Consider the following 12,245-nt stretch of genomic DNA (forward strand, 5'->3'; position numbering starts at 1 on the left):
AAAATCAATCCACTCTATTATAATCAATAGTAGGTAAGAAAATCAGAATAGGAAGAAAATAGCTAATATTATACTTAGACAACATGTAATAGCTTTGATTATTCAGTACATCTACCCTTCTACCACATATAACTGATATATACAAATGCTATCATTAAATGGTCAAATCTCTAAGAGACAAAAAAATTTCTCATAACATACCAAATGCTTTTACACATATAGTTGTTTTTTTTTTGTTTTTTTTTTTTTTTAGTTTGTGAACAAATTAATATAGAGAAGCCACATCGTTTACCATTATACACACAGAACCAAATTCCTTTGTCATGATTTTAAAAGTAGAGTACCAACAGTTTGGAGGAAAAAAGATGGGACTCATTTATGCTAACATGACTACACACTAATATAAATAATAGCAGCCCTCATCTAGTATCAATCAAGGGTATATTATTAAGTCTCCCCATATTTCAGATACAAGTATGGGCCAAAAATGGGAGAAAGGAAATTTTAAATTTAAGTTATAAACATATTAGTGCACTTACTATCATATATTGAAATTCAAACAGTCCTCAACAAATGGTAGAAGATTCCCTAGGCTCAGTGATGGCAAAAATGGCAGCATGTGCCAAAAGGTTACAGCCTGGCCAAATTCAGTATTTAAAAGTGACATTATGTCTGCTGATAGCACAAACAGAAGTGACAAGTAATGTTTTTTGTTGTGATAATTCTATTTTGTTTTGGTTTATTCAATCAAAAATTCTGAAAGTATACTATATATGTTCTGGTTTCATATATAATGAACATATAAATACAAATATATCAACATACACCACCTTCTTAAAAATTATGGCAGGTATGACTAGATCACTTAAATCTGCCATCCCTCGGGGCGCCTGGGTGGCGCAGTCAGTTAAGCGTCTGACTTCAGCCAGGTCACAATCTCGCGGTCCGTGAGTTTGAACCCTGCGTCGGGCTCTGGGCTGATGGCTCAGAGCCTGGAGCCTGTTTCCGATTCTGTGTCTCCCTCTCTCTCTCTGCCCCTCGCCTGTTCATGCTCTGTCTCTCTCTGTCCCAAAAATAAATAAACGTTGAAAAAAAAATTAAAAAAAAAATCTGCCATCCCTCAATCATTATTTGAGAACAGTAGCTTGACATATTTCTTCCTATTGGTTTAGATCAGAAAGGAGAAATATTTTCTGGGATTGAAAGACATACTTTAAAAGTATGATCGTTCATGAAATTCCAAGAAGAGATTCTACCACTGAAGGTTTTTAAATCCTTATTATTAACACAAGACCAAGATATATTTATTTTATATGGGTGGGCTTTCCAAGACAATGCACCAAAAATAAAGGCAGATCTGTTTAAATCTGCACTGAAACAAAATTTTCAAATGATTCTATCCCATTCTATTGGATAATAGTAAGGCTGTAATCAAATACAATATATAAAATCAAAGAATCTTAAAAGTATGACAAATTAAATTGACCTTAAGTATCACTATCTGGTCTAACCACCTATCCAATGTTCAAATTTTCTATAAAATATATCTGCCAAATAATTACCCTTCATGCCGAGTGCCTCCAGTTACTACTTATTTTAACTATTGGTGCCAAGCAGCAAAATCTACTTTCTCATCCACATCAGAGTTTTTCAATGATTTGAAAACAACTTTCAAATACCTCAGTTTCTTCAGTTCTTCCTAGTATGACATGATATTAATTATTTCAATTGTTACTGCAATATTGATTAGCGCAATGCAGAAATCTCTGTAAATCTTGCTTCAAATAATATCATTCTACTAACACACTTAACATAAAATTGGTAAAATAGAAATACTAACTTCTTTAAGTAATGATATATACTCATTTGTATCATATATATTATATACATGTAATGCATATATATACATGTATATTATATATATATATATATATAATTAACGTAGTATCTCATTTTTTCTTTCAAATGTTTTCTACCATATTTTCCCCCATCCTATCCTTGCACAGGTGATTTCTTGACAAAAGTGCAATTTATACTTCCATCTTTTTTAGATTTAGCCCATCACTTTAACCCTTCAACATCACAGTGGATCCTAATTCTGTCTCAGATATTCACTATATGTTCCCAAATCACACGATCCTCAGTTTGGGTGTTTCCTCTGTATAGTCTTATTTTAGTCATTGAAAAAAATGTTAAACTTGATAAAGCCAAAATTTCACAAGGAAACATCATCCATTTTGGAGATGTTCCACTAATTACCCAGTTGTTAACTCATCTAGTTGTCCCTATATTGAGACTATATTTCTAAATATGGTCCATAGGGACTTATATAAGTTCAAGTATCTTAACAAAACCCAGATATAATGACTTATATGAGCCAAAGATCTTTAGGTTTTTATTCATCCTTTAAACAAATTTTTATTGTATGTATATATTCTGTGATCTCTGATGATTGAGTCAATAAGACACTGCTCTCTAGGAGCTTACAATCTAGTGGGGAAAGCAGGCAATTACAACTGATGATTACCAAACAGTATTATAATAAACATGATAGGCAGTTGGGGAACTATGGAGGCACAGAGTGTCATTATCTAGATCAAATGATCAGATTAGGGAAGGTTTCCCAAGGTTTGAGATCTTTATGGAACAGTCAGATTAAAATTTGGTTATATGGGTGTGATGCTCTTCAGAGAGAGGTCTGGGCCAGACATACAGAGTTAGGTGTATTAAAAAGAAAACCACAGGCCCAAAATGGTGTCACTTAAGCCAAGTCACCAAATATAGACCTAATACCTAACCCAACTACATTTCAACGTCCCCTAAAAATGTAGTTTTAACTAGTCAGTCAGGAATGTTCTGATCAGCATCAATGAGGAATCTGTCACATGTGCCCTCTCCATTCCCCAAAAGATGAGATAATGCATCTAGTAAGATCCCTTCCCTCTAAGGGAATGTAGCCTTGCCTGCAATAATCCTTTTTTTGCTAAATAACTTCTTGCCACACTCTCCTTCCTGTAAAAACCTTCCATGTTGTATAACTCCTCAGAGCATCTCTGTACTTGCTAGATGGAATGCTGCCTGATTCATGATCTGCTACTAAACCAATGAGATGTTCAAATTTACTTGGTTGAATTTTGTTTTCTAAGAAGAGTCAAGAGTGAATAAGTGATATTTACAGCCATGGATTTAGACAAGACCACTGAGGCAGGAGTTAACTAAAGACAAAGCATTGGCATTTCAGGTAAAGGAAAGAACACTTCAAGAGGTGTGAAAGAGCAAGTGTGTATGAGATCTGACTCATATGTGTTGAGGTGGGAGGGGGACTGGGATAGCAAGATATTGCTGGAGATGCCTGGGTGGCTTAGTCGGTTGAGCATCCAACACTTGATTTCAGCTCAAGTCATGATCCCAGGGTCGTGGGACAGAGCCCTGTGTGGGGCTTCGTGCAGTGTGTGGAGCCTGCTTGAGATTCTCTTCCTTTGTCCCTCTCTCTCTCTCTCCCCCTACCCTCTTCAACATGTACATGCTCTCTCTGTGTAAAAAAATAAAAGTGGTGGCAAATGGCAAAAAAAAAGAAGAAGAAGAAATAAAGAAAGATATTGCTAGAGGTGTCAGAGGCCAGCTTAGCAAGAGCTTTGAGTCTGAAGCCAAGAAATGAGAACCTTATATAGAAAGCTATGGAGGCGCTTAAGGGGCTCTAAGCATTGGAACTACTTGAGTAGACTGAAGATTCAGAAAACACACTCCAGTAAAATATGAATTAATGGAGGAAGACAAGAAGCAGAGAGACTAATAAAAAGTTCACCAAAACAGGTGGAGAAGAGTAATTAAAGTAGTGTGTCCACAGGGGAGTGAAAATGAAGGACATATTCCAGAGCTGATGAAGACTCTGAATTGAGAAGTCTTGGAGACTACTCAATTTGAGACGCTAAGGTAGAAAGAGAATGTCTAAGGTGATCCCCAGTACTTCCGTTAGCAAAAGAGGTAGTGGTATCATTTGCTGGAAAAATGAACACGGTATTAGGAGTGGTGGGGAGGATTTCTGAACTCAGGTTTTATCATGTTGAGTTGAGCCCGAGGTCAAAATAAGTATGGCCACATAAAAATATTGGAGTTATGGGTATGGCATTCTTCAAAGAAGTCTGAAATGGACACAGAGATTTAGGAATACAGTGAATAAATGGTAGTTACAGCCATAGATTTGGACAGAATCTCTCAGGCCGACTGTATAGACAACCAGAAGACAGACCAAGGAATGAAGGTTAATGTCAAATTCAAACTGGAAAATAAAAAGCTCACTATGTCCAAGGACTTAATCAAAATTATCTTCTCATTTACAGTTTATTTCTTATATTTTAAAATATATTAAATTTCTAAAATGTTTGAAAGGAGATTTATCAGATAGCTTGTCAATGTCATATGACTGTTTCACTTACACATCAAAAAACAACAGCATAAATTTATGTTACCGCATCTCAAAAAAATGTGAATTAAAAAAAATAGTAAAAGAGCCAGGAAAAGCTTATGATATAATTCAAGCTCAACATCAAAATTGAACCCTAGAATGTTAAGGACCCCAAGTCTTTTATTTCTTCTACATTTTAAAACCTTTTTCTTCTTATATACAGTCTTGGTTGGGGGAAGGATATTATCACAACAGTGAAACAGAAAATTTGTGCTTGTGTTTGCTACACTCATACATTAACTGCCTATGTCTATACAACTCCAATGCCTCAACTCTACTAAAAAAAAATTAAATAAATAATCACTAAGGCTTCCCCATATTAAAGAGTATTATGATGTGATCTGAACCTAACTTTCATAATCTCAAATATTCCTCTTAGTCAAAATGTTTTATACTTTTCAACTTATATAAGATGGGCTAACTGGATCATCCTCTAGATACAAATGATTTGCATATTCTTTCACAGCACATTATTAAAGCTGAGGTTGTTAATCTGGATGTTCAAAGAAATTTAATATAATGGATCCAAACATAGCCAGAGAAAACTCTAGTCTTCTGAAGTTCACTGAATTCAGTGATAATAAGTCAAAATTCTTAATAAAATGCTCAAACAAAAACTATGTAAACCTTATTCTCCAAGGCACACTTACTTTTTAATAAGTCAGATTTTTGGCAGCGTCACCATGGCAGCTGTTAATAATGCTTTAGGTAGTCTCATAATTATAAAAAAAAATAAAATACTAAAAAGTTTAAAATTGTGTTAGAAAATTTCAAAGATAAAATTTCAATTAATTACCAACACGTCTAAAATACTGTGATATGGGCTTACCAAGTGTATGTTGGGCCTTCTGCTTGAAGATATTCATATTCATCAGAACAGAACCTTTATGGTTTCACTCTTAATTAACCTACTAGATTTAACTTTAAAAATCTGTCTCAAGTATAGACACTTAAATATATAGCCATTTTATATATAAGACAATTTAACAGCATAATTCTGAAAAGGGATAGAATGTCCTCTAAAGAACTCATGTAAGATACATGGTAGTTCTCAGGCTTGGTGTTGGCATCTTCAGAACTCTCTTAACTCATGACAGTTGATGGGGGAGGCAGAAGGAAGAGGAAAAGAGCCCTGTGAACCTCCACATATAGAGAAACCTGACTGATTGAAGTTGGCTTGATTCCACACACAGGATGACCATGACTGTTAAGACACACGCAACAGTTTGTACCAATATGCCAACAATCATCAAATAAATGGTTAATACAAAGAATATCTAAAACATGAGAATGTGTCCTTTCACTTGGGAGGAGTAAGGCCTGCCAATGTCCAGTTCCCTAAAATGCTTATCTCCTGGTTGTGACACCAAGGCTCTTGACATTGAAGAACAGTGATAGTTGCAGATGGCAATTATTCCTGAACCTGCTCCATCAGATACCTCATACCCAGTTGGGCAAATGGCCAAGGAGGGGCACATGAGTAGAATTCAGGGCCATCCTATTACACACCCAGAAATCTGGTCCTGACATCAGACTGTGCACCACTGAATTAAGCAGCAGGACTATTAACCCTGAAAACCAGCAGATACTTCTAAATAGGGAAATTTATTTAATTCTAGACTTTGATGTGGATCATGATACTGTCTCCAGACTTTTAGTCTCACATACTCATATAAATACCCATTCCAAAAAACAATTTTAATAGCCTTTCTTTATAAAATAAACTTCCTAAAATGTGCCTTAACATCTCTTACAAAGTATCTACAAACTGTAATAGTCTACCTTTAAATGATGTTGATCCTGAAATTACCCATGATCAAAATACCCATGGCATTTAAAAAAATCTTAATTCAAAACTGACCTATAACAACAAATTAACTTTTATTTCAGACCACCACATATATTATTACCTAAAAACACATTATACTGGTGTAAGTTGTTTGCTTACACACTGTTCAATTTCTCTAACCATTAGGTACTATTTGCTGTTATTCACCAGCAATATTAACCCTTCCTATTTAAAAAAAAAAAAAAAAGAGTCCAATCCACAAAAGGAGGAGTGGGTGATTTGGATTTGTTTTCATGTTTTTTTGAGAAATAACCTAATCTCCTAATCTAAGTCCTTTGCAGAAAAGTACTGAAAAAGAAAACTGATCTACCATGTGAATTTTCTTCTTCCATGTATCAATATAAACTAAATACACCTTAAAATCCCATTTTAGCTATCTAATTTTTAAATTAATGTTCATTTTTAGGAATATTTTTTAAAACCATCTTTTTGAACTGGTATTTGCTCAAAACACAGAATTCCAGTATCTAATTATAGTTGCATATTTAGGGTTGAAAGAAATAGTAATGCTTTTTTCTAATTTTATAAAAGATGGATAGAAACCATATAATCCCAGAACATGAACAAAACTTTATAAAACTTTACCTCAAACACTAGGAAATAGCTATCACGTGCTAAACCTCTCTTGTGAAACCATTGGGTACATATTCTGATATGAAAAGTTTTGCTGATACGTGTTTTAATAAACTACCTTACTTTGATAAAAAATGCAGTAACATTTCTCCATATAAGAATATAAGACATGAAGAACGTACGATGGGCATAGATACTGCTTCTTTTTCCCCTTCCCTTTCTTTGAAGACTTCTCTTTAGAATAAGCTTCTTCAACCCACAAGGAAATTAAAATAAAAAAGGCAATCGCCAATAAAAACTTCATCTTGAAAGTTAAATTTCAGGAGATCAATCTACAAGAAAGAACAAGAAAATGTTTACATTAAATGATAACAATAGGACTCTACAGAGTAGACCATGACTACCCAATGGCCAAGGGCATTTATACGTGAAAGTTTCATTGCTCAAACCTAAGTGGTAAGCCTTCATTATACATGTGTGATGTTTAGTAGTAAAAGTTAAATAGTGATTCACAGAAATACAATCCCAATGTTTAGAAAGCTACCTGGAAGGATGTTTAACACAGTGTTAAAAGGTTATCTTCTTCTTGTACATTGGATTCTTTATTTCCTTTTTAAATTTCTATATTGTTTGAATTTTGCATGTACATTTTTTTTCAAAAATAATAAAACTACTCTAAAGGAAAAGATAGTTCTAAATATTAAAAAACTGATAGAGATAAAAAATTAGTACCAAAAGTTTCACACTTTATATTCATTGTTTTTTACTTATATGCATTAAATTTGCAAGTTACATTTTACTCAAAATAGGATCATAGTGATTTAAGTTAGCTTGTTGGCTTTCCCACTTTCGTGTTACTAACATTTATCATCAAGATGATTTTCGACTCCACAAATTCTGTAACATTATATGAAAAAAATAGCAAGTGTGGTCAGACCCTTCCAAATAATCTTTTCAGTCCTATTTTAATAACATTCTCTATGCTCAAATGAGAATTATATTCTTGCCGGTCCAATGCATTAACAAAAGGGAGAGAAAGAGAGAAAGAAAAAAAACTTTAAGCATCTAGTGACACTGGAATATTTAAGCCTCTTTTTCAGTCCTTCATTTCCAAACCATAAATTGTTTCCCCATCATTGTTTTCTGCAGACTAAGAGATCTATCATAATCCTCAACACTAACTTAATTCCTATCTCACCTGGATAATTCTCCTTCTCCAATGTCATAATTTGCATCTCCCTTTCTCCCAGGAACTCTCATTTTCTCCCATCTATCCTTTACAGCCCCTGAGGGAAGCCAGAAGGGCTTCTTCCCTGGTTCTCTTTACTGAGGACAACAGAGGGGGCTTATCAGGCCAAGGGCAACAACAGAAGGCTCTCCTCTGTCAACTTCCAGCATTGGACGCTCCCTTCCCCATCCTACGGTGGCATCTGCTTCCAGACACCTTTGCCCACAGCAGCAGGTACTTCTCCCACCTTCACATTCTTCCCCGGGAAATCAGGAGGGCCATCCTTAACGGGCTGAAGGGTCGACAGAAATCCAAGCCTACGCTCTCTGTCTTCACCTCCAACCTTTCAAAGGGGACAACTGCAATGACTGAAGGAGCTTCACAAACAAAACAACGCAAGGAGCCCTCCCCGCAAATCCTGCGTTCCCCCAATGCCCCCCCAGTTCTCTGCATCCCTCCTTCCGGAGCGTATCCGCGGACGCCACCGCATCCGTGACCCGGCTGCCGGGCGCCCCGTGCCCCTCTCCCCGCGCAGGGCAGCGCTCACCTCCTCCCCCTGCACGCCGCAGTGCTCCCCGCGCCTCCCAGGCTTGACCCGGTCTCTCCGCAGAGCATTTATTCCGGTCCCCAGACCACCGCCGCCGCCCACTCCCCGTCCTCTCTGCCCCCCACCCCTACCCCCAGCCGAGTGGAGCCCCTGACTCTTACCCGAGGCGCCCCCGCCCGCAGCCGCCAGGCGAGGACGCGGCGGCGCGGGGCCCAGACGGCGGTGGCTTCTGGGGGTGCGGTGGGCGCAAAGCGGGGGCAGCTGCGTCCCCGCCGCCCGCGCCACCGCCGAGCTCGGCTGACGCGCCTGCTCGGGCCGCCGAGCCTGCGCCGTGCGTGGCGCGCCGCTGCCGGCGCGTCCGCAGCCGCGCTCGGGGACGCTGCGGGTCGCGGGCCGCGCTGCCGTGAGCCGGGGCGGCTGGCCCGCGGGACAGCCGGCTGGCGCGACGGCGGGCCGGCGGGCCGGGAGGAGGGAGAAGGTGTTCCGACCGAGCGTGGAAGGACGTCACAGCACCTTCCCCTCCAGGCCCTGGAGGGGGTTCTGTGAAATGTAGTCCCCCTGCAGGGGACTAGAAACGACGGGCGCGGGGAGGGGGGTGGGGGGGTGAGGACCAGTTTGGGGACAGAAGGAGACAGACCTTTCAAGGAGCTGAAATCGTTTAGGGTCAACTTTTGATCACTAGTTACAAAAACAGGAAAACAACAAATGATCTTGGATAAAGCAGATGAACACAGCTTCTGTAATTTCATCATCAGACTCTTGGCATCTAACTTAATCCCTTGAGTTTTACCAACTATTTCTAACAACGTGACCTTTCTAAGCAAGCTTAAATTGGTCGAAATTACTAACACCATATAATCTTTCAGGTAATGCTATTTTAACATTTGTTACGTAATTAGCATGTGTCTAGAACTTTACAATTTCAAAACCCTATCCCTGCATTATATCATTCATTCCTGGGCAAGTTTTATGTCGTCATTCCCGGTTTGCGGATGATGAAAGTGAAGCTCAAATGTATTAAGGAATTTGCTTAATGTTGAATGGAATTTACCAGCAACTCAAAGTCTGATTTTTACATTTGAGTCAAATATGATCTCTGTCTTCTGGTAGCAAAGTGTTGGTTGTCGCTTTTTAGGAAGCAGCGTTTTATTTGACTATGCACCTTCAGGTAACAGACAAAACTTTCCTATTACTGCTTGACTGTATGCCTAACTGACTTTTTTATGAACAAAGCATTGTCCCAGATGAGCACCATTTAGTACTGTATATTGGGGCCTACAGATGTATCCACTAATAAATATTTCAAACCAGATGATATGAGCAGAAGGGGACATTTTCCGTACCTAACCCTGTTTTATAAGCTTCACAAGACGTTCTGCTGCCTAAGGTTAGCATCTGATCATTATTTTACTTAAAGAACTGTTCTACTGGGAGCCTCCAAATTGGATCAGAATAGGACTTTGGGATTTTACAAGTATATAAAGGAGAATTGCATTGACCGTATAAGTTTTATAAGATGCAAGTTTTGGAGAATATGTGATGTAAGGAATTGAAGGGGAACAGAATTTGCTACCCCAAACTATATTTCTTTGGGATAAGGATTACTTTGAGCTGATCATTTTTTAAGATACAACAGACATAGGAGAAAGCTCTGGAAACTGAGCAGAAGTTACCCTTTTGTAAAAAACATTTCACTTGTAGAGGGGAAGTCTCCATTTGTAAGGGTGTCTCTCTCTCTCTCTCTCTCTCTCTCTCTCTCTCTCTCTCTCTCTCTTTGTCTCTCTCTGTCTCTCTTTCTCTCTCCACCAGGTAGAGGAGGTTGACTAAATCTCTAGAAAGTTTTATGAGTGGAGAAGTCATTGACTTAAATCTGCATAACAACGATACACTTGTTTACTGTGCTTTTCCTGGAAACCTCCCATAACTGGCCTTCCTGCTTGACAACTGCCCCACCCTCTAACATCTTATTTTGTCTTTAGCAGTAGATGGTATTTAAGATGAGGGTTCGATGGGGCGCCTGGGTGGCTCAGTCGGTTAAGCGTCCGACTTCAGCTCAGGTCACGATCTCATGGGTCCGTGAGTTCGAGCCCCACGTCGGGCTCTGTGCTGACAGCTCAGAGCCTGGAGCCTGTTTCGGATTCTGTGTCTCCCTCTCTCTCTGACCCTCCCCTGTTCATGCTCTGTCTCTCTCTGTCTCAAAAATAAATAAACGTTAAAAAAAAATTAAAAAAAAAAAAGATGATGGTTTGATGGACTTCAGAGAATTGCTCAGTTTTCCTGGGTGTTTCCCATGTGTACAAAGAGGTATACATGTTATTAAACTTGTTTGTATTTCTCCTGTTAATCTTTTATTGGGTTGGTGGTGAAATATAGCAGTTCTTAGCCAAGAATCTAGAAGGATAGAGGGAAAATTTTTTTCTCCTCCCCTACAGAAAACTAAAAGAATAAGTTTCATGCAACCAAAGGAGTTCAGAAGTTGAAGAAAACCTTGAACTTAGTTTTCTCATAATCAAGGAATCACTAAGAGTTTGGAATAATAGGATATTCAGATTCCAGTAATGAAATAGACTTACCTTTTATTTACAAAATCTTAGGAACACATTTGGAAGAATTTATGTGTTGTAAACACATAAAATTGACGGGTTTACTTTCCTTAGAAGTGTTTTGTAATTATGCCACCTGTAGATATAATATTGGGAGAATTAGTTATTCATAAGGAAAGGATGTCCAACTGTTTGGATAGGTTTGGGTTTGTTTTTGTTTTTTGCCCAGAAGTTAGGAAATACAGTTGGTGACCTAAAATGACCACTTCCAGGCCTATGAAGCTGTAAGTTCAGATTTTTGAATATTATCTATGAAGATATCAGCCCATCTGCATTTATAAAGCTGCTTTGTATATTTCCAAAAGGGAAGCTTCCCAATGATGTCATGAAATAATCTATTTTCTCAGTCTTGTCAAGTGTTGGTTCACTTTCTCTATTTTTTTTTTTTTTAATTTCCATTCACTGTCTTAGTAATTTCATCTAGTTACAGGTCTTTCAGTACCATTGTTGATGACTCCCAAATTTATTTCTCCCAACTAGGCCTTCCTCCAGAACTCTAGACTCCTATATCCAATTGCGTTTTCAATGTCCCAACTCACATATTTAATAAACATTTAGTACTCAACAAGTCCAAAACGGAGCTTATCTTCTTCTCCCCAAAATCTGTTCCACACTCAGTCTTCTTCTCAACTGATGGCAATGCCTGCCTTTCTTCCTTCCTCAGGCCAAAAAATAAATCTTAAAAATTGTTCTTTATTCAATATCACTTTGTGTCACTCTCCACATCCAAACTATGAGAAAACTCTGTTTCTCACTATTTTTACTGTAACATACCTGGACTGAGTCACCATCATCTCTAAATGGATTATTTGTACAGCTTCATGGCTGCTCTTCTTGCCTCTGCCACTGCCTCCCCTATTCCCTAGTATTCTCAGCACAGCAGCCAGAAACCTTTAAAATATGTCATATGTCAGATGACGTCACTCCTCAGCTAAGAACCCAGCAATGACTCATTTCATTCAGATTCTAATCCAAAGTGT

General features: G+C 38.1%; 1 protein-coding gene across 1 annotated transcript in view; it reads right to left on the reverse strand.

Moving 5' to 3' along the window:
- Positions 1 to 9,201, reverse strand: part of GLRB (glycine receptor beta) — a 102,022-nt gene extending 92,821 nt beyond the window's left edge. Inside the window, exons 1-2 of the mRNA XM_043566752.1 lie at positions 8,824 to 9,201; positions 7,070 to 7,219 (exon numbers count right to left, since the gene is read on the reverse strand). Coding sequence (XP_043422687.1) covers positions 7,070 to 7,191 — 122 coding nt within the window. The 5' untranslated portion in view covers positions 7,192 to 7,219; positions 8,824 to 9,201. The remainder of the gene's footprint in view (positions 1 to 7,069; positions 7,220 to 8,823) is intronic.
- Between the last annotated feature and the right edge of the window lie 3,044 nt (positions 9,202 to 12,245).

The sequence above is a fragment of the Prionailurus bengalensis genome, chromosome B1 (genome assembly GCF_016509475.1).
Source record: "Prionailurus bengalensis isolate Pbe53 chromosome B1, Fcat_Pben_1.1_paternal_pri, whole genome shotgun sequence".
NCBI lineage: Eukaryota > Metazoa > Chordata > Mammalia > Carnivora > Felidae > Prionailurus > Prionailurus bengalensis.